This window comes from Antennarius striatus, chromosome 10 (genome assembly GCF_040054535.1).
Source record: "Antennarius striatus isolate MH-2024 chromosome 10, ASM4005453v1, whole genome shotgun sequence".
In the NCBI taxonomy this organism is placed as follows: Eukaryota; Metazoa; Chordata; class Actinopteri; order Lophiiformes; family Antennariidae; genus Antennarius; species Antennarius striatus.
The window spans coordinates 1099932-1121869 of NC_090785.1; the positions used below are offsets into that span (position 1 = coordinate 1099932).

Genomic DNA, 21938 nt, shown 5'->3' on the forward strand with positions numbered 1-21938 from the left:
TTATCCCTATTATTGTTATTATTATTATTGTTATTATTATTATTGTTATTATTATTATTGTTATTTTTTTAAAGCTATCCTCTGATTATTACTCTTTTAACATGTTCTTTGTTGTTTTTAGGTCACTATTAACGCTGATCATCTCTGCTGTGTGTGTTCTGTCTTCAGAGTGAGACCTCCAGTCCTCAGTGGATCTCTGACTGGAGGACTGGAGGAACTTCCTGACGTTCCTCCGGGGTCAGGCTGGTTCTGAGCTGCTGGTTCTGAGCTGCTGGTTCTGAGCTGCTGGTTCTGTTGCTTCACCGTCACCATGTTTGGGTTGAGGAGGTTCCTCCTGAGGTCGGCGGCCGTCCTCAAACCTGCTGCTGTTCAGGTGAGTTTCCTCCAGGCAGAGAGAAGACACCTCGATCAGGACCGATCGGCCCAGTTGGACCAGTACCAAGACCCGGCCCACATGTCTGTGACCACTTCCTCTTCACGAGAAAGACCTGAGATTAGTTACAAACATTTAATGGTGGTCTGACGACGACTTGGCAAACAAACAAACAAACAAACAAACAAACATTGTGTCCAATGGCAGAGATTGGAAGTTTGTTGTTGACCTTTGGACTGACCTCAGAGAGACGGTCGAAAACTAAGTTTAAAATTAACCAGCTAGCAAAAACACAACATTGACCCTTGACTCTACCGCCTGCTAACATGGAACTTTAGCATGCTGCTAGCTTCTTACCTCTGGCATTAACAGCTAACACTAGCACCAGTGTGCTTGGCTCTAAGTCTACCAGTCTGTTAGCATATAAGACTAGCATTCTGTTAGCATTTAGCACCATTATGTAAGTCTACCAGTCTGTTGTCATGGTTATCTAAAGCTGTTTAAGTCGACCCACTGGACTGTAGAAAGTTCTTAGAAGACGTTTCTCCTCTCATCCAAGAGGCTCCTTCAGTTCTGATGGTGTCTGGTCCACTTTATTACCCCTGTGGGGTGTGGTCACTTTATTACCCCTGTGGGGTGTGGTCACTTTATTACCCCTGTGGGGTGTGGTCACTTTATTACCCCTGTGGGGTGTGGTCACTTTATTACCCCTGTGGGGTGTGGTCACTTTATTACCCCTGTGGGGTGTGGTCAGTGCTATTCACATTCCAACGCCTGTAGTCGAATCCGATCCGGCTACTCAACGATGGTTGACGGGGGTGCCAAAGGGGGTCGTTGAAATGCAACTTTCACAGACACTTTGCATACTAATGAGGTTCATTAGCATCGGACACATCACCTGGGTCAATGTGCTGAGTCGTTTTTGTTGGGAGTTTTAAAAGGTGATGTCGTTAGCCCGTTAGCATTGTTCCACCTCTACGCCGATGATACTCGACTTTATCTCCCTTCTGGTCTCGTCCGTCCTCCAGCCTCGGGTCCGTCTATCGACTGGTCCGCAGCAGAAACACAGAACTCTGTACGAGTTCCGGACCTACTGCATCCACCCAGAACAGAACTCCGCCTTCCTCAATCTGACCAATGAGAAGATCCACCTGCGCACCGCCCACTCTGAGCTGATTGGCTACTGGAAAGTGGAGTACGGCGGCCTGAACAAGGTCATCCACATATGGAAGTATGGTGAGGTTTTTCTCCGCCCAGGTGATAATTTGGCGTCATTATTTTGAAGCCTAACAGTCCCCGCCCCCTCCTCGTCTTCCTCCTCCTCCTCCTTCTCAGACAGCTACGCCCAGCGGGCAGCTGTCCGGGCAGCTCTGGCTCAGGACCCCTCCTGGATCTCGGACTACATCTCCAAGGCAATCCCCATGTTGGCGTCCCAGGACAACGAGGTGGCGTATCTCGTTCCCTGGAGCCAGCTGAAGAGCCCGCCCCAGGATGGCGGTAAGCCCCTCCCCCCTGAGCGATGAGTTCGCTGACACCACGTACACTCTAACGCCCGGTGTGTTTCAGGCGTGTACGAACTGGTCTCCTTCCAGATGCGTCCCGGCGGTCCCGCCGTTTGGGGCAAGGACTTCCAGGCGGCCGTTAATGCCCATGATGCACCTGGGTACGGCAAGCTGGTGGGAGCGTTTCACACCGAGTTCGGCGTGCTGAACAAAGGTACGCGGTGAAAACGTGATGTCACACACCGGCTGTCCAGATGGCGCGTGTTGATGATGTCACTGTCTCCCGGGTCAGTTCACGCCCTCTGGTGGTTCGAAAGCGCCGACCAGCGCGCCGAACTTCGACATCAAGCTCACAACGACGCCAGAGTGGTGGCCGCAGGTGAGACTCCGCCCACCGCAGACAGAGCGGCGTTGTGTGATGTCGTCCGTCCGTCCTGATTGGTCGTTTCTCTCCCAGTCAGGAACAGCGTCGCCCACCTGGCGTCTCAGGAGAGTCAGCTGATGTTCCCGTGTCCGTTCTCGCCGCTGAAGTGACTCCGCCGCCGCCGGTCGTCCAGCGGGAAGTCACCGCCCTGAATGAGTGTTATTTACCGTCACCGTGGAAACGGTACCTCAGTCATTTAAATGAATACATGTCACTCATCATAATAATATATAAAACATATTCAACTTGTAGAATCAGGTTGAAGCAAATTAACAAATAAAAACAACTTCTTAACTTCTTAACTTCTTCTAAGTCTTAGCCTTCATTGGATCATCGATAAGTTGAATTAACATACGCAGATGTGATTTAAAACATGAAATAAATTTTTTTTATATGCGGCTAAATTTCAGCTAACATCTCTAACTAGTTCCAGTAAGTTGAAAAACGATTTAAGTTGAATTAACTAGTCTGCAGGTTAAACTGTAGATAACCATTCTGTACTGAACTTCTATATGTTTTTATTCTGATTTAACAGTAACATTATGTGCGTTTAACGGTTTATTTGTGATTTAAGGATTCCACTATTTGTGGAGTAAAATGACGTAATCTTGATTTTTATTTTTCCGTGTTTTGTTTTTTAGACCGATGTATAATCGAGAACTCCTCTTACGTAGTTTCAACTTGCATCAGGGTTTTTTTTTTGTAAATGCACATGAAAATAAAAAACTGATTTACATCTTTTTACTCGACTTAAAAATAATTCCTGTATTTGTTGTATAACCTTAAAAAAGGTTTTTATTTTGTCCTTCATTCGTTCAGGATGTGTGATAAGCATTTCCAAATAGTATTTACAATTTCGTATCTTTTTTCTGTACTACACTAAGTAATAAAATTTATTTAAAATAGATAAATATAGATTCATATTAACCAAATATTATTAAAATACGTTCATTAATAAAGTTCAGCACAGAATTGGGGATGTTTACCTACAGTTTATTCATTCACCTAACGTCTGTTTAACTTTCATCTCCTTCATTGTCATTTTTGGTTTCACCACTGGGGGGCGCCGTTTTGTTTCAGATGGCTCTGACTTGATTGACTCGCCCTAAACAAACCGTCTCTTCCTGTTAGAAGAAACTAAACTGACAGATTTTAATATGAAACTATTTGAAATTGATTTTCGCGGCAGAGATGAAATTTGTGTCGATGGCGTCCGTTTCTTCTTCTTGTTCTGCGGTTTAATCTGTTTATGAGGCGTTCAAAGACATCTTCATGCATAGCTGTGTGTGTGTGTGTGTGTGTGTGTGTGTGTGTGTGTGTGTGTGTGTGTGTGTGTGTGTGTGTGTGTGTGCATTCTCCTACCCTCCAGGGGAAACTGAAGGTTTCCTCTGCGAGGCGTTCACTGCCTCGTGTTAAACTGGGATAAAGCAGCGTTCTCCCGTCGGCCTCACCTGGACCACATTAGCGCCCGGCGGCGCCGACCCGCCTCCGGCCGCGGCGAGGAAAGAATGTGCATTCAGGAAACGCTCACGGATGGCGTTGATCTGAGTCGGCGTGACGGCTGTGACGCGTGGACGCGCCGCAGCCTTTTGACAAACCGTCGGAGGGGCGTGACCCCGCGTTGAACCCCAAGGCCGGGCTCTGAATGGGCCTTTATCCCCTCCCCCCGACACCCCCACTCAGCTTCAGCCGCCCGACGCGTTTCACTCGTTTCAGCTTTATTTAAAAAAAAAAAAACAACAACAGAAAATTCCTAAAACAAAATCCAGAAATCCATCAGGTGGTTTTGTTTGTTGCAGGACGACAACATGGAGTAAACAACAACAACAACAACAACAAACACGTTACAAAAGTTGTGAAAGTTCAGAATTTGGTCGCAAACGGTTTTTTTTTTAAGTGAACAGAAGAAATAAAGATCTTTAAGTTTCATCACCTCCATCTTCATCTTCCTCCTCTAAACCCCCCTCAGACCATCTGGTATTTTCCTACATTACCCAAGATGCTTTTCAGCAGCCAACAGAGAAGGAACAACGTTGGTTCTATCTACATGAGGTTCTAATGATGTGTTCCTGTTTATTTGAACTGTTCTGTTGGTTCTGTGGTGTCGGACGGTCCCTGAACTCGTCTGGTTTGAGGTTCCTCCAGGATCTTCTCCTGCTTTGGATCCAGGAACCGGACTTTGCAGCGTTTGAGGACCTCGGGGGGATTTTTCCTTCAGATTTTTTGGACTCTTTGGATTGAAAACGAGTTCTGCAGCTCCTCAGATGTTCTTCTGGCGCCGGTCGGTTCTACTGTTTCTTCATCGTCCTGCTGGAGCGACTCCTGACCACCTTCTGGAAAAGCTCGTCTGAAGGCGTCGCGATGAAGACATGCAGATGTTTAGTCTCAGGAAATGTTTCAGAAAGAGAGAAACGAGTCGAACTCACCGTTCCTGAAGCTCCTGGTGTCAGACTGGGGAGGGAAGGTAGAACCTGGTGTCAGCTCATTAGCATATTTATCAGGGTTCATTTATTTATGTTGACAGTAAACAAACATGTTTGGGTCGACCGGGTCAGAGTCACTGGTGTTCAACCTTTGATTTGTTAATGTGGCGTCTTCTGTCCGTGTTCGTTATCGCCGTCCTCTGCACTGTTTGTTTCACCCACTAGGTGTCACCGTTACTCATTAGCATATTCAAATCCAGTTGACTTTATTCAACGAGCAGAACAGAACAAGAAGTGTTCCCTCAGTTTAGACAGAGGTAATGTAATGTCACCTGTACATCTCATGTATGTCACCTGTATGTGCTGTATGTCTGCCGTATGTTACCTGTATGTCACCTGTATGTCTGCTGTATGTCACCTCTATGCTGTATGTCTGCTCTATGTCTGCTGTACGTCTGCTCTATGTGTGCTGTATGTCTCCTCTATGTCGGCCCTGTGGTCTCACCCTGGTGGAGATAGCAGGTCTGTGAGCAGCTGCAGGCCCATCAGACTGTTCTCTGTCCACCTTTGGAGCTGAAACACAAACCCGTCATCAGGACAGTTAATAACCTCTGATAGACGTCATTCAGTCCACCGGGACAGTTAATAACCTCTGACAGACGTCATGCATTCAGCATCAGGACCTGATGAGGGCGCTAATGTCTGACATGCTAACACCCCTTTTGCCCCCCCCCATCTAGAAGCAGGAACTCACGCAGCGGTCTAATGATGCTGTTGACGGCGTGGACGACGCCATTGGTCGCCATCAGGTCGGCTTCAGCCACCGGCACCTTGTTGACGTAGACGGTGTAGTTACGCTGAAACACAGAGGACGGCTGTCAGCGTCAGCGACGGTGTTTAAATAAAGTTATTGAAGACCAGGAAGGCGAGGGCACCGACCACGCCCAGCTCCAGCTTCTCCCCCTGCAGGGGTTTCATCCGGGTGTGAGACCCGACGCCGCCGCTGACCAACAGTCCCCCCCCCAGGTGATACCTGAGCACAGCTGACAGCTCCTGTCGGTTACCTAGGCAACGGAGGAGAGAGAGACGCATCCTGATGGTTAGTTAAGTCAAGGCGGTTCAATCACATCCACAAACACTCAGGTCCATGTTCTCTAAATTCAGCTGCTTATGCTTTGGACTCACACACACACACACACACACACACACACACACCCGACAGCGTCTACATGTCTTTATTAGGCTGCTGCAGCCGACGGTTTATATAAGAACGATTAAAGCTGCCGGGAGTCACGTCAACAAAAGGTTTCGGACCAAACAAGGACTTTAAAGAAGAGAGCGTCCAGCGCTGCAAAGGAGACGCAACCGGTGTTAGTCCGACCGGTGTTAGTCCGACCGGTGTTAGTCCAACCGGTTTAGTCCAACCGGTTTAGTCCAACCGGTTTAGTCCAACCGGTGTTGGTCCGACCGGTGTTAGTCCAACCGGTGTTAGTCCGACCGGTGTTAGTCCAACCGGTTTAGTCCAACCGGTGTTAGTCCGACCGGTGTCAGTCCGACCGGTGTTAGTCCGACCGGTGTTAGTCCAACCGGTGTTAGTCCAACCGGTTTAGTCCGACCGGTGTTAGTCCAACCGGTGTTAGTCCGACCGGTGTTAGTCCGACCGGTGTTAGTCCAACCGGTGTTAGTTCGACCGGTGTTAGTCCAATCGGTTTAGTTCGACCGGTGTTAGTCCGACCGGTGTTAGTCCGACCGGTGTTAGTCCAATCGGTTTAGTTCGACCGGTGTTAGTCCAACCGGTGTTAGTCCGACCGGTGTTAGTCCAACCGGTGTTAGTCCGACCGGTGTTAGTCCTATCGGTTTAGTCCGACCGGTTTAGTCCAACTGGCGTTAGTCCAACCAGTGTTAGTCCAACCGGTTTAATCCAACCGGTTTAGTCCGACCGGCGTTAGTCTAACCGGTTTAGTGCAATTGGTGTTAGTCTGACTGGTCTAGTCCAACTGGTCTTAGTCTGACCACTTTAGTCCAACTGGTCTTAGTCCAACCAGTGTTAGTCCAACCAGTGTTAGTCCAACCGGTTTAGTCCGACCGGCGTTAGTCTAACCGGTTTAGTGCAATTGGTGTTAGTCTGACTGGTCTAGTCCAACTGGTCTTAGTCTGACCACTTTAGTCCAACTGGTCTTAGTCCAACTGGTCTTAGTCCAACCGGTGTTAGTCCAACCGGTTTAGTCCGACTGGTGTTAGTCTGACCGGTGTTAGTCCAACTGGTCTTAGTCCAACTGGTCTTAGTCCAACTGGTCTTAGTCCAACCAGTGTTAGTCCAACCGGTGTTAGTCCAACTGTTGTTAGTCCAACTGATGTTAGTCCGACTGGTGTTAGTCCGACCGGTGTTAGTCCAACTGACGTTAGTCCGACTGGTGTTAGTCCGACCGGTTCATCCTTTAGATAGATAGATAGATAGATAGATATATACTTTAATGATCCCAAGGGAAATTCAGGATGGACTCGTCTATCTATCTAATCCATCCATCCATCCAGCCATCCATCCCTCCTCTACTCACGCATCAGTCTGCTGCGTTCTGCCTGCTGCAGGGCATTGAAGGCCTCGTTGGTGGGGGCGAAGAAGGTGAGTTCCCCCTGCTGGTTCAGCAGCTCTGTCATCCCCGCCGTCTGGATGGCGCCGACCAGGAGGCTGGAGCACCAAGGAGGTACGTTTGATTCCCACACCTCTGCATGTGGTGTGTCTGACAGAGATCTTGAGCGCTCACCTGAACCGGTCCTCTGCCTTCAGGACGTCCATGACCGTGCCCATGGGGGGGGCGAGGACTTTGTCCATGGTGAACATGGAGGCGTAGCGTCCGGTCTTGTCGTGAGCGGCGATGCAGGCGTTCTCAATGCACAGGTTCTACAAACGCAAGAACAGGAACACCTGAGAGGCGGGTGACGGATGGACGACAAGAAGACCCCCGGGGCCAGGTTTGGTACCGTCTAACGTCTGGACCTTCTGTTCAACATTTTGGGTAAGTCGTCTTTTATCATTACTGGAAAAAAGACTGTCATGAAATTAACGAGAGAAAGAAAGAAAGGGATAATCGGAAAAACATTTCTGTACGAGGTCAGTGAATGCAACACACAGTCTTTGATGGTGTCTGGAAAGATTTAGTCGTCGTGGGAAGCAGGAAGCTGGTTGTGGTCTGCAGAGATCATTACTGAGCGGTAACACGAGCCACCCACCGGTCCAGAGCAGGATCACGTGACGACCACCGGAGACAACGGATCAAACGCGGTTCCATCTGCGAGACATCATGGAGGACGTTTCCTAAACGTTTCCTAGATGGTATTTACTGATTCTGGACATGTTTGCTTCAACCTGACAAGAATCAAAGACTGCAACCAACCAGACAACCACCAGAACATCAGGAACCAATCAGATCCCTCGTGTTTACGTCACACATCCACCGACTGGACGCAACGCGGAGCGGATGGGATCAGGGGTCAATAAGGAGGGCAACAGCAAAGGCAACCAATCTGAACACATGAAAGGCAACAGAGACTCCAGAAACCGGTGGAGCAACGTCACCAATACAACCGCCAACCAATAGAGCAACATCATCAATAAAACCACCAACCAGTGGAGCAACTGTGTTGATACAACTACCAACCAATAGAGCAACATTATCAATACAACCGCCAACCAATAGAGCAACATTATCAATACAACCGCCAACCAATAGAGCAACGTTATCAATACAACCACCAACCAATAGAGCAACATTATCAATACAACCGCCAACCAATAGAGCAACATTATCAATACAACCACCAACCAATAGAGCAACATTATCAATACAACCACCAACCAATAGAGCAACATCATCAAATAAAACCACCAACCAGTGGAGCAACTGTGTTGATACAACTACCAACCAATAGAGCAACATCAGCTGGAGTTAAAGGTTAGTTGTTTCCTATCTTAGTTTAGCATATTAGCTATGTAGCGTGCCGTGAACATGTCATCACCGGTGGTTGCTGAGGTGTTTGATTCTGGACTGCAGTGGAGGAACCGGGTGGAGCTTGCGGGTGCAGGTGCAGGACGACCTGTGGTTCTTACGTTCCTGTAGACGAACACCCGGAGCTTGAGTCCCCCCAGCGTCTCCAGCTCCTGGCCGTGGTACAGCGACTTGGAGGACAGCTGCTCCTTCAAGATGTGATTGGTCATCAGCTTCTTCAGCTCCGTTGTCATCGTTGGACTTCCTGTTGAAGACCAGCAGGGAGTCATGAGGTCAGCGGGCAACTTCTCACCTTCATATGAAGCTACACATTTCATCACCACCATGGAGGACGTTACATGTTTGGAGAGCATCGTGTGATTAATCCTCACAAGTTTATCTTCCAACCATGGACACAAGAAAAAAACACAAACAGTAGAAGTTCCAGAGGAACCAGAGATACCGCAACCTGACACCGGGTTGACGTCTGTTTAAAGTTTCTCAAACAGTTTGTGAGTTATGGTTCAGAGACAATGGAGACAAACACGGAGGTCAAGGTTCCTCCTACCTCTGAAGGCATCGTCCAGAGGAGCCAGCAAGGTCAGAGCCTCGGAGCCCGTCAGGTGGGGGGTCAGCCCGGCATCCTGGAACAGCCGGATTGTTGTGTCGACATTTGAACCTTCGGCCAACTCCAGCAGGACTTTAGCTTCAAGTATCAAACATGAAGTCAGTACTCCAGTTTTCCTGAGGGGGTCACTGTGGACTTGCTGGACCTGGTGGTACCTGAATCGGGGATCAGCAGCTCGTTGATGTAGTGGACGACCCCGTTGGTTCCCAGCTGGTCCTTCAGGGTGATGATGGCCTTTCCGTTCAGGGTCAACTGGTCCCCATCGCACCCCACCTCCAGGGTGGTCCCCTGAAGGGTTTCCATGGGCATGCCGGACACGATGGACTCGGCGCACTGCATGTGTCTCAGGATATGATAGTTCAGCAGGTCTGAAGGGGCGGGACAAGGGGGCTGACATCAAAGCCCTTCAAGGTGGTGGTCCTGAACTACCAACGGAATGGTGGTCACCTCTCAGAGCAATGGGGTCTCCCAGGATCCGGTTCAGGGTCGCCTGGGGAATCTTCTCGAATGCCTCATTGGTGGGAGCGAAGATGGTGTACTGGCCCTCGTTCTCCAACATGGAGTTAAGACCCGCCGCCGCCAACGCTGTCTGGAAGACAAGGAGTACAGGACGCCGTTGCTGTCCACCTGATCAAACTGATTGGTTGATTGACTGGCGTACTGACTCGTAGGGTTTCCAGGTCGTCGGCGATGTCAATTATGGTGTGCACGTTGTTGGAGATGGCGGTGATGACGCGGTCGACCACGTGAACGATGCCGTTTGTGGAGTGCTGGTCGGGCTTGATCAGACGAGCGCAGTTCACCGTCACGATCTGAGGAGGTCACGAGGAGATCGATCAATCTATTGATCACCAATACCTCACATCCTAACGTAGAAGTAGTGTACCAGTTACCCCGTTGCTGTAGTGGTGGATGTGGACGTGGAAATCCTGGTACATGGAGGCGAAGGAGGACCCGTGCTTCAGCTCCTCGGAGGTCAGCCGGCGGTTCACCATGTGGTAGTGCAGCGCGTTGAGCAGCTCGATGTTCACGTTGCTCACCAGGGCATCCAGGATTTCCTGCAAGACAACAACACCAACACCGACGCGGTCAGAAGGAGGTTGTAGATCTGGTCCAGCGGGTTGGGGGGGCGATACCGACCGTGGGCAGGGCGGCCCAGGCCTCGTTGCTTGGGGCGAAGAAGGTGAAGCTTCCCGGTCCTTCGATCTCCTCCTTGAGTTTGGCTCGTTCAGAGTACATCTGAGTGGTGGAGGCGCCGACCACGCCCAGAGTGTTGTAGATGTTGACCAGAGGCAGCGCTGCAGAGATGGACAAGCAGAGTGAGGCAACCGCAAGGGTCGTCATGGCAACTCAAGATGGATTCAGATATCGGGTCTACGGTCGGTTACGCAGGCTAAACTAGCAGCTTAACATCGCTAATGTTTAAAACTGCAACACGCTAACAGTCCAGGTTCACGCAGTGAAACACTCCAGGTTCACAGAGTGAAACAGTCCAGGTTTACAGAATGAAACAGTCCAGGTTCACACAGTGAAACAGTCCAGGTTCACACAGTGAAACAGTCCAGGTTCACATAGTGAAACAGTCCAGGTTCACACAGTGAAACAGTCCAGGTTCACACAGTGAAACAGTCCAGGTTCACAGAATGAAACAGGCTCTGTTTCAGTGACATAGACGGTGACATAGGGTCAGAGGTCGTACCAGCAGGACATCCTCTCTCTCCAGGGATCTTCTCGTATCCAGGGCAGCACTCGTAGGTGATGACCCTACAGCAGGAACACAACAGGACACATGAGGATCAATCAGTCACCATAACCCCTCCCATCCGTCCTCTGGTGATGACATCATCAGGTCTCCGTCGGGGTCAGCAGCTGAACCCGATGTCCGGGTTCACTCATGAAAACCATTCCAAGATTTTCCAGCTGTAAAAAAATCGAGCGTCTCACTCTGATGCGTTTGAGGAGCGTTGGAGCTCCCAGCGTTTTCCTGCTTACAGGTCGTAATGGGGCGTGGAGATGACTACCTGTAGAGCGTTCCATCGTAAACGCGCCTCGTAAAGCTTGTTTCCTCCGAGAGAAGAAGAATGTGGCGCCCGACCAGAACGGAACCCAAACCCACCGAGACAGACAGGGGCCCCCTGCTGGTCAAGGGTAGTGAGGATTATTTGACCAACAGGGCATACGTGTTGGTGGGTGCTCTCTAGCGCCACATAGCAGACACAGGAAGTGATGTCATCAAGGTTTGGGGATCATCTGTTTGAGTTTATCTCCAGGAGACGTCGGATCGACATCTGGAGACGGAAAAAAGGAAAAAACTCCCAGAGCGCCGGCCGCCGCGTATCGTCGGCAGGAAAATGTAAACAGATGGAGACGGGCTACCGAGACAGAGTGTGTTTACGTTTACACACACACACACACACACACACACACACACACACACACACACACACACACACACACACACACACACACACACACACACACGCACACGGACTGATTACCAGACCAGATGGAAACCCAACTCCCGTTCTGTCTGCACATAAACAAACGCTATGTTCTGAAAAAACAAACAGCGCCAGGTTGGGGTTACTCCGCCGGCGGCGCCGGGATGCTCAGCAGAACCTGTCCAGAAAGATCCAGCTGAGAAAAAGGCTTCAGTTTTCTAGATCGACCCACTTCCTGTCGGAGGGACGGGCTCTGAGACTCCGGCCAAAAGCCACGGGATGGGTTTAACAGAGACGCCGGTCCAGAACAGAGACGACTTTCAAGAAGACGGGCCGGTCCAATCAGGACGGGGACAGCTCATCAGCTGATAGGAGACATGTGCCTGAAGCTAATTGGACGTGAGTGGTGACATCATGATCAGAACCATCTGAATTTCCACATTAAATCACAGCTCCTTCAGTTTTTTCCCTCTCTTCGTCTCGTTGCCTTGGAAACAAAGTCCAATCTGTGCTGCTGTTAGCAATGCTAATCTGGAAGCTAAAAGACGTACACTTCCTGTTCAGGGCGGAGCGATGGGACCTCCAACCAATGACATCACCAGGACCGCCTACGGGTTCTGGATCAGATACCAGAGCGCCGGTGATGCTAACGTGCTAACAACGTTAGCGTGCTCCATAAAGTCTTTCACAGTCGCCGTTTAGTTTTCCGACCAGAGGCGGTGGAGCATCTGGAGGGGGGTGGGGGGTGAGAGTTATGAAGGGAGTTATGAGTCTTCCTTCTGCTGACCTTTGACCCCCCTGATCCTCCTCCATAGAAACTCCCTCACACACAAACAGAGGACAAAGACGCCTCACACGGCCGACCGGCAGCGCCCCCCCACCACCACCACCACCACCACCACCCCCCCAGCATGAGATGTCAGAGATCAGCCGAGTGTTTCCACAGACCGCGACTGTTTGCGTCCGCTGGCGGCTTCACTTCCTACCAACGGCCTGAAACTTCCTCGTTTTTCAACTTCCTGTTCGGAGCTGAAAGAATCTGTTGATTCAAACGCTGCATTCAAAGACCTCGGGCAGCTCAGCGCCGCAGCATTTATTCATCCACCTCCACCGACATTTAGTTTAACATCTACTAGCGATATGTTAGCGTGACTGCTAACTCAAGTACAACGCTAAGTCAGCAACAATTAGCACCACATATTTCTTTTGTAGCATCACAGCTACAGGTGGTGTTGCTAAAGCTAGCTTATTTAAATCATGACTATAGTTAGCTAATTTCACACAGCGCTAACGCTACGCTAATATACAATGAAATGAGGCGTTGAAAACTGACTTCATCTGTCTTCATGATGTTAGCTCAGCTTTTTAGTAGCCTTAGCTAACACACGTCCAGACAGCGACTGCTTAGCAACATGCTAATTAGTTAGCAATCATATATGAGCATGACCTGTGTGTTATTTCCAGGGTAAACTTTGGGGGTCGTGACAACAGACAGGTAGTGGCGCCGTTTCCCCCATCTAGAGTAGCTGTAAGTCGGAGTGCACCTGAACGCACCGCGCCGGAGTGTTCTTTCTCTGTGGTTCATGTTTGCTCTCTTTTTTGGCGGCCTGGCATAAAACCATTAGCAGGAATGTGAGCATCACTGTGACCCAGTTAGCGCCACAGAGCCGCTACCGCTAACCCCCTCCCCACCCATGTGAGCATCCAGAGAGAAGCAGAACGGAAACAGTTGGACGCGTCCCTCAGATGAACCTTGGGGTCTCCCAGCAGGTTCTGGAGCTCGGAGGTAAGCCGACACTGATGGCTCTAGCAGATTTCTTCTTCTGTGGTTATATAAGAGGTGAGGACACCTCTGGAGGGGGACATTCCTCCGTCCAGTGGGACTAAAGAAACACTTCTGCAATAAAAAAACATTTCAATCAGACTCACGTGGGTTTGCCGCAGATCTTGCGGTGGTACCACTGCTTGCAGTTGGTGAAATATTTCTTGTTTGTGCCTTTGAGCTGCTGCATGGCGCAAACGTTCGGCCTGAAGGACCAGAGAGGCAAAGATTAGAAAGAAAAACATAGAAACTCTAATAGTACTGAAAATTCCCACGAATTTGAACACCTCTCAGTTCCTAGGATCAGAAACTGATCAGTAATCAATACATATTGAAGCTTTAAATAACAGCTGGAGCATCTTAATCCTCGAGATGAGGTGAAACACGAGTGTGGTGTTCAAGTCCATGGGGGATTCCAGTTTCTTTGTTCCATCTGGAAAGTTTGGGCTTGAAACTTCTGTGAATGACATTATTTATGAGGCGTTCACGGGCAGGAAAGTGTGGGAATTGTAGACGACCTCCATCAAAACCAGAGGTTTTCAAATACAAATATACAGATACAAAAAGAAAAGAAAATTTGACTCATTTATTGTAAATCCCTCGTTTTCCATCCAGGTAATCAGTATTATTAGTATTAATGAAAACCTTTCTTGCATCTTTGTTCAGGTAAACATTATAATAATCATATTTTATCATTTAAACCAGCAAATATTCATAATCGCTTCGTTTTTTGTTGACGTTTCTGATCATTTCATTATTTTTCAGTCAGTAATAAAACATTCGTTGACAATCAGAAGTTAAAAATAAAAATTGAGAAACTTTTTGATGAGTCCACCTTAACCTGAGCTCAGCGTTTAAGGTGGACTGGAGAGGATTGGGTCTGCAGCTGCTGCAGGTACAGAAATAATCATCAATATCTGATGACATCATCTCAGTTTGATGGGATTATTCTAAACCGGTCCGGTTCTGACCCACTCACCCCTGCTGGCGGCCTCTGATCCGGCTGTGCTGCAGGACGGCCTGGTAGGGGGACCGGGCTCCAGAAGCATCCAGAACCAGGGTCAGAGCCAGGACCAGGACCGGGACCAGGTCACACACGTTCATCTTCAGAGACTGGGAAACCTCCTCCTGCCGGGGGTGAGACTCGGACTCTCTTCAGCGAGACGCCGTCCTGAACCCGGTTTATAAAGTCCAGACGGAGGGGAGGAGAGAGGGAGGAGACAGCAGAACTGAGATCCCTCAGTTCACCAGAATCAAAACATCACAGGGAAAAAAACTGAAGACACAAAAAGTTCCAAATGTCCCTCAGAGGCCACCATACTCAGAATAAACCCTTTGACTTCACCTGTAGTCGGATAAAATCCTTCTATCATCAATAATTTAATCCTGTTCTTAATATTCCATAGAAACTAGATTAGATTCTGCTCTGCAGCGCCTCTAGTGGCCATAACTATATAGCAGTAAAGCAGTAGCGCTCCTCTGGCGCCCCTGTGTGGTCAGAACTAGGTACTGCACCACCATCCTATAAATAAATAAATAAATAGAACTATATTTCAGAAACTGCAGCTGTGTTTGAGGGGAATACGAAGTCGTCATCAGCAAAGAGATGAACGGAGGGGGAGATTGGTCCATGGAGAGGAAACGTGGGCTGAGGGTGAAGAGGCGGAGACAGGAAGTCATCTCCCTGAGGTCTAAGAGCAGCTGTTGGACACCCCCCTGTGGAACCGAGGGGGGTCAGTATTGTTAATCCCATGACTGGGGCTGAAGCCCCGCCCTCCTGCTTCTGGCGTCTCAACCTGGACGTTAAAGACCGTCTGACTCTCAGGTGAGGAATCTCTCAGGTTTGACTTCTTCACATTGTGGTGTTGCTAAGCTAACAGATGCTAACAGACACGTAGGTATGTTTACAAACACGTTAACAATGCACAGCCAATCAGATCCACTGATGATCCCCCTTTAGTCTCCACTTGTCCCCATCAGAATGAGACATTTGGTGCGTTCAGGCCCACTCCGACATCAGAGCGCTGCAGATGTGAGCGATACGCGTTGGTCAGAAATGTATTGATCGATTCAAACGTGTTGAACCGTTTCTCCTAAAGTCGGCTCAAAAGGATTCAGCTGAGGTTATGTAAGCTAATGCTAACGCTAGCAGCTGAGTGCGACCTGCACACGTCCGACCCTCCGGACGCTTTCCACTCGTTAAACGTTTACAGCAAGGAAAATATTCCGTGTTTAGGTCCATCGTGTTTGCACAGCTCCCAGTTAGAGACGAGTCACGACATGTGATCATGTGATCTGATGGGAGTCGTCAGGCGGGAGCCAGACCTTCATCCTGATGACGATCCTCCATGACCTTTGACCTCCAGCAGGGGCATAGGAGTCACAAAATGTGTCCTGTTAGAACTCTAAGGATCCAAACCAGTGGAACCAGCGTGATCCAGTTGAGTACAATTTGTAGTAATAGAAACTTTATATTATATTTCAATTATATTTTGTAGTTTCAATTGGAACTTTATAATATTTTGTAGTTTTAAAAGAGACCTAATTATATTTTTTAATTTTAATTGTAGTTTTTGCAGTTTTAATTGTAGTTTTAATTGTAGTTTTAATTGTAGTTTTAATTGTAGTTTTAATTGTAGTTTTAATTGTAGTTTTAATTGCAGTTTTTGTACTTTTAATTGTAGTTTTTGTAGTTTTAATTGTAGTTTGAATTGGAGGTATACGTGTGGTTTTAACAGCTCGTGTTTCTAGAAAGCTTTCTTTTATATTTCCAGTGATGGAAACTATCAGCTGCTGCTACCTGATCTGTTCTCCATCAGTTTGGCTCCACCCACTGATCCACCTGAACAACAGGTGTCAGTTACTGATGCGTTCAGAGGCCCTCTGGAGACTCCAGAACCGACTTTAATACACGCTGAATCAAATTAAAGAGTCGTGATCAGTTCCATCCGATACCTTAAATGTGATCAATAAACAATAATTGAAACATGAACTGATGGAGAAGATGTGACTGAGCTCAGGAGCATGAGAGGATGTTCATGTTTCCTGGAGCACTTGAACGTAGCATCAGAGATCGTCTACAGAGAAATTGAGCCTCATTATCAGTACATTGATTTTAATTCCCTAAATATATAAGGTATGGCTTGATTGATTGATTGATTGATTGATTGATTGACATGCCACATTTAAATGCAGCCAATCAGTGATCTCATAAAGCAACAGTTTAGTTACACGTGAAAAATTGAAAGTTCACTACCGCTTGTTTTAGATTAGTTTCCGAACATGGATCAGAGTGAGACCTCTTCTCCTCCTCCTCCTGTCTCATATTCGCAGAGCTCGAGCCTCGAGGATCTACAGGTGAGACAGTAGTGACGTCAGAGCAGAGCCGACCTGCTGCTGTATTTACTCTTCAACCCGGTTCCACCAGTAGCTCAGAAGTTCTGAGTCACCTGTCAGGGAGTTTACCGGAACCAGGCGGGTCACCCAGCACCAGGTGGGTCTGGTCTGGACCGGCTGACCGAACCATGCAGGTCCAGATCCCGGACGACTCGGTGTTCACGTCGTTCAGAGACCAGTGTCTGAGCTCCGACGGATGGATCAGCCGCTACAACAAGGGGGGGGTGACGGTGTGGTGCCGCGAGGAGGAGAGCGCGAGCGTCCAGAAAGTCAAGGTGAGCGGAACACCTGGCGCGGCGCGCGAGACGCCGGTCTCAGGTGGGATTCGAACCCGAACCGGAACGTTTGTCAGGGACCAGGTCGTTAAACTCAGACGTGTGTAAAAGAAAAGCTTCGTTACCGTCATCATTAGTCACGTGACTTTTCCGCTCAGAACAAAGTTTTTTTAAATGTAAACTGGGTGCTTTTAGTGACGTCACTGATGTTCTAGAGACCATCAATGACGTTTACATTTGATAAATCAATAATAATATTACATATAATATATAAAAATATATTGTATATAAATAAAAACTTTTAAAAAAATAAATTTAGCAATTAAAGAAACACAGTTTATTTTTTTAAATTTCTTTAAAAGTAAAAAATTAATGATTGCATTCTCCTCTCTGGCCATGACGACTGTCGCCAATCAAGCGTGAGGCTGTCAGCTGATTGGATGTGACGTCATGTGATCAACGGGTTCTGGTCCGGATCAGCTGGTCTCCGATCAGCCGTCAGTCTCCTCCAGGGAAAGACAAGCCGCCGCTCGGCGCCGGCGTGCTGAAAAATTCAGAGCGGAAAACATAACGCTGGAAACCCGAGTGTGTGTGTGTGTGTGTGTGTGTGTGTGTGTGTGTGTGTGTGTGTGTGTGTGTGTGTGTGTGTGTGTGTGTGTGTGTGTGTCGTTACATAACCATGAATCAGATGTGAATCCGATCCAGGTCCACGTATGAACGCCATTCAAACCTGTTTGAAACCAGATCAGAGTCCAGTCTCTTCGTCGGGTGGCCATGTGACCCGTGTGACCCATGTGACCCGCAGTGCCGTTTGTTGTACAACATGTGTCAGCTGATCAGGTGAAGATGATGTCATCATCAGTGTCAACAACCAGAATCAATAATTCAGCAGCGGCTTGTTGGAGGTGTTTCATGCATCGTGTTAGCTTTTGAGCTAAACGCTGCTAACGGAATTCGTCGGGTGAGAAGATAAACATCATCATCATCAGTACAAAAACACTTTTATGTTAGCTTAGCACAAAGGCTACGAAATTTGTTAGTAGCAACATCTCCAGTAGCCTAAAGAGGAAGCTGTTAGCTTAGCCCAATAAAAGGAGCAACATCCATTTGAAATTTAATCCAAAGGCTGTTTTAGCATCTTATTTTATGCTAACAATATCCTAGCGTTTATTTAGCACATGGTACAGAGTTACTGCCTCGTTTCTTTACGTTTCACACTGAGCAGCTAGCTAGCAGGTAGCATTCTTGGTTTACATCATTGTTGTCCAATAACTTAAGCTAACCTAGCTTCCCACAAAATGGCGACCAGCTGGTTAGGCTAGGAGAAGCTAAAATGCCTGAGTCATCATCATCGTACTAAAACACCTTCATGCTAGCTTAGCGCAAAGGTCACCGTGCGTTTGTTAGCCAATAGGCTAAAGGGAAAGCTGCTAGTGTAGCAAAATAAAAGGAGCAACATCCATGTTAAAGTAACTACAAAGACTATGCTAATATCTACTTTATGCTAACAACAATAACTCTGTGTCTCGTCATGTTTTAGCATGTAGCGCCAGCTAATTTCAATATGTTGTTAGCTTACCTGTTGTCACCTGTTTACGTTTCACACAGAGCAGCTAGCTAGCATTCTGGGTTAGCATTTGTGTTGTCCAATAAGTTAAGCTAACCTGACTTCTTACAAGATGGAGACCAGCTAGTTAGGCTAGGAGAGGCTAAAACGCCTGAAGCTGACTGTTTTTTAATAGAATCAGAATTACTTCATGTTCTCATCTCATCATCATCCTCATCATCATCATCACCGTTCTTTAGTCTTGTAGCTGCAAGCGAGACGCGACGCTCAGCCCGTATGAATGATTGATGCTAACGCCGCGCCGCTGATTGAGTTACAGCACAATATCTGATGACTGCTGCTCAGCCAGGCGCGACGCTGCTGAGCGATTAGCAATTAGCACGCCGGGAAAGAGTCTGATGTCATACAGTAGAAGGCGGATCACATGACATCTGGACTCAGGAAGCAGGAAGTGTTCATGAAGCGACAGGAAGCTGTGTGAATGACGTCGTATTGATGTGATCTACTTCCTGTTTTGGTGGCAGATGAGGACTGTGTGTAAAGACGTGACGGCGGAGACGCTGTACGACGTTCTCCACGACACCAGCTACCGCAGGAAGTGGGACACCAACATGATCGACACCTACGACATCGGCCGCCTGACGGCTAACGCCGACATCGGATACTACTCCTGTGAGTCCATCAAAACGTGCAGGTGTGACGCTAAGCTAGGTTAGCATCTCTGAGGTGACGTTGTGCGGTGTGTTTTTGAAGGGAGGTGCCCGCGGCCGCTGAAGAACCGCGACTTCGTGACGCTGAGATCGTGGCTTCCGCTCGGAAACGACTACCTGATCATCAACTACTCTGTCAAGCATCCGGTGAGCATCAGCTAGCCCTTTACACGCTAGGCTAACACCTGTTACCTGTTTTTCTTTTTTTTTTAAATACACGGAAAAAATCAAAAATCAAGTTCGTGTTATTTTACTTCATAAACACTGAAATTATAAAATCACTAGTTAAGAGTAAAACATATAATATATTATTAGCCGTAGCAACCCCCGTGACCCACAATGAGGTAGAAGCAGCTGGACTATATTAAAAAATAAAATTTGTTAGTTTAAAATAGATATTAACTAAATATTATTAAAATACAATAATGAATAAAGTTCAGTACAGAACTTTGAATGGTTAGCGGCAGGTTAGTCTGGAGACGAGTTCGTTCAACTTACATCGTTTTTCAACTTGCATCAATTTTCAAAATATTAAATATTGGAGGTGTACCTGTGTGGTTCGTCCTCCGGTGGGACAGGTGTATTTCCTGTCAGGTGGTACCAACTAATAAACTTGCAGTCCTGCTGTGGGCCACCAGGGGGCAGCAAAGGAACAGCGTTGTAAACAGAGGCTGAAACACCAGTGTTCTCTGATTTAATCTGTGTGTCAGTGGAATAAATAAACACGTGTTAAACTTTCTAGATGATGTTGTGAAAATTAACCCTTCAATTCCTCGCCTAGCAACATCCTCCCAAGAAGGACTGCGTCCGCGCCGTGTCCCTCCTGACCGGGTACCTGATCCAGTCCAGTGGCGCCAACTGTTCCACCCTCTACTACCTGACCCAGATGGACCCCAGAGGTGAGACCCCGCCTCCACCTCACCCACCCTAATGTGGTCCACACCTGGCTAACATTCTGGGGTGTCCCCCTTCCCTCTGTAGGGTCGTTACCCAAGTGGGTGGTGAACAGGGTCTCTCAGTTCGTGGCTCCGAAGGTGAGGCTAATCTTCTCGTTGCCGGGGTAACGAGCGGCGTCTCCTCCTCACGTCTGTTTGTCTCCGTCCCCTCAGGCGATGAGGAAGATCTACAAGGCGTCCCTGAAGTACCCGGAGTGGAAGAGGAGGCACGACCCCGCCCTGAAGCCGTGGATGTTCCCCGAGCAGAACGCGCTGCCCTGCATCAGCGTGGCCGAGCTGACGCTGCAGCGAGCCGATTCGCTGGAGAACATCGACGAGAGCGGCCTGAGCGAGGAGAAGGCGGCGCCCAGCGACGACGAGGAAACCTGAGACCCCGCAGACACGCCCCCATAGTGTGTGTTGGTTGTGTTTGTGTGTGTGTGTCTGGATGACGGCAAACGGTTCCAGCCCCTTTTCTTCTTCTTCTTCTGTTTGTGTCCACCTGCTCAGGTGGAAGTGGGTGGAGTCCAACTATGTAAACACATCATGTATCCTCAGTTTACCTGCAGAAAGACAGGAAAACCTCCAAAAGTGATGCGTTTGTGTGTGAATTATTTCTGTTGAAACACAATCATGATCCAGAAGAAGCACATCATCTCGAAGAAACGCAAATTCAACACAAACAGAAACACTAAATTATTCTGTGACCTAGAAACATGAAATATTTTGTGTTTGCTGATTTTTAAAAGTTCATTTTTCAATTAGAATAAAAGATTTCTTAAAATCTTGCTGCAAAGACCGACAACACACATAAATCTCCATTTATGTCATTTGGAGTTACGTCTTTATTTTACGTCGCTTTTCAAAAAAATATCCGGGTTTACGTCATTTTCCTCCACGTCTATCTGACACAAATACTGGAATCACCGGTAAACCATTAAAAACACGTTCTGCAACCAGCTAATGAAGTTAAGAGGTTTACTGTTATTGGTTATTAATTATTATCATTATTATATATTATAATAATTATATCAGTTATAATATTTTTTAATTATAATTATTGATTTTTAATATAATTATTAATTATTATTATTAATAGTATTGAGTATTTCTTGCGTTCGGTACCAGATCCTGCTGCTCAGTTTTGTTTCATGAAGGGTTAATTAAACTTGTAAACTGAAGAAACTTTCAGATTTATTTATTTATTTATTTATTTACATATATTTGTGCGTATTTGTGCCGTCTTTCCTCTGGAGCTGAGCTCGTTTCCTCTCTGGGTCGTTGGCGCCTTCAGACCACATGATGGCGCTGTGGTTGAATCCGTCAGGTGAGTGTAGCTTCACTTCCCGTCCGGAGTAAGAAGTAAATGAAAGTAAAGATGTACATGTTGACCCCCCCCCATGACCCCCCCCCCCGTTCCTTCATAAGTCAGGAGGAAACCTCCACATCCTGAAGA

General features: G+C 47.7%; 3 protein-coding genes across 6 annotated transcripts; 2 read left to right on the forward strand and 1 right to left on the reverse strand.

Annotated features, from left to right (window-relative positions):
- Positions 1–191: 191 nt before the first annotated feature.
- On the forward strand, positions 192–2601 carry nipsnap3a (nipsnap homolog 3A (C. elegans)). The gene is made up of 6 exons (XM_068325481.1): positions 192–373; positions 1402–1609; positions 1709–1870; positions 1940–2089; positions 2168–2254; positions 2333–2601. The coding sequence occupies exons 1-6, from the start codon at positions 311–313 to the stop codon at positions 2407–2409; spliced, it is 747 nt and encodes a 248-aa protein (XP_068181582.1). The 5' UTR covers positions 192–310; the 3' UTR covers positions 2410–2601.
- A 1394-nt stretch (positions 2602–3995) lies between these two features.
- On the reverse strand, positions 3996–14765 carry tgfbi (transforming growth factor, beta-induced). The gene is made up of 17 exons (XM_068325475.1): positions 14579–14765; positions 13707–13805; positions 11036–11100; positions 10477–10634; positions 10230–10394; positions 10002–10148; positions 9784–9925; positions 9492–9704; positions 9277–9414; positions 8831–8973; positions 7488–7624; positions 7281–7411; positions 5662–5786; positions 5477–5579; positions 5228–5295; positions 4726–4750; positions 3996–4646 (listed from the first exon to the last, which is right to left on the reverse strand). The coding sequence occupies exons 1-17, from the start codon at positions 14701–14703 to the stop codon at positions 4588–4590; spliced, it is 2043 nt and encodes a 680-aa protein (XP_068181576.1). The 5' UTR covers positions 14704–14765; the 3' UTR covers positions 3996–4587.
- Positions 12691–21546, forward strand: stard15 (StAR-related lipid transfer (START) domain containing 15). 4 transcript variants are annotated; one of them, XM_068325477.1, is made up of 8 exons: positions 12695–13563; positions 15157–15424; positions 16933–17270; positions 19362–19509; positions 19591–19694; positions 20329–20446; positions 20529–20581; positions 20657–21533. In XM_068325477.1, exons 3-8 carry the CDS (start codon positions 17124–17126, stop codon positions 20870–20872), a joined length of 786 nt encoding a protein of 261 aa, XP_068181578.1. In that variant the 5' UTR covers positions 12695–13563; positions 15157–15424; positions 16933–17123; the 3' UTR covers positions 20873–21533. The 4 variants fall into 4 exon arrangements, with proteins under 4 accessions (XP_068181579.1, XP_068181578.1, XP_068181580.1 ...); XM_068325478.1 differs by lacking the exon at positions 16933–17270 and having other exon boundaries at positions 12691–13563; positions 20657–21546; XM_068325479.1 differs by lacking the exons at positions 12695–13563; positions 15157–15424; positions 16933–17270 and adding an exon at positions 17987–18110 and having other exon boundaries at positions 20657–21546.
- The last annotated feature ends 392 nt before the right edge of the window (positions 21547–21938 follow it).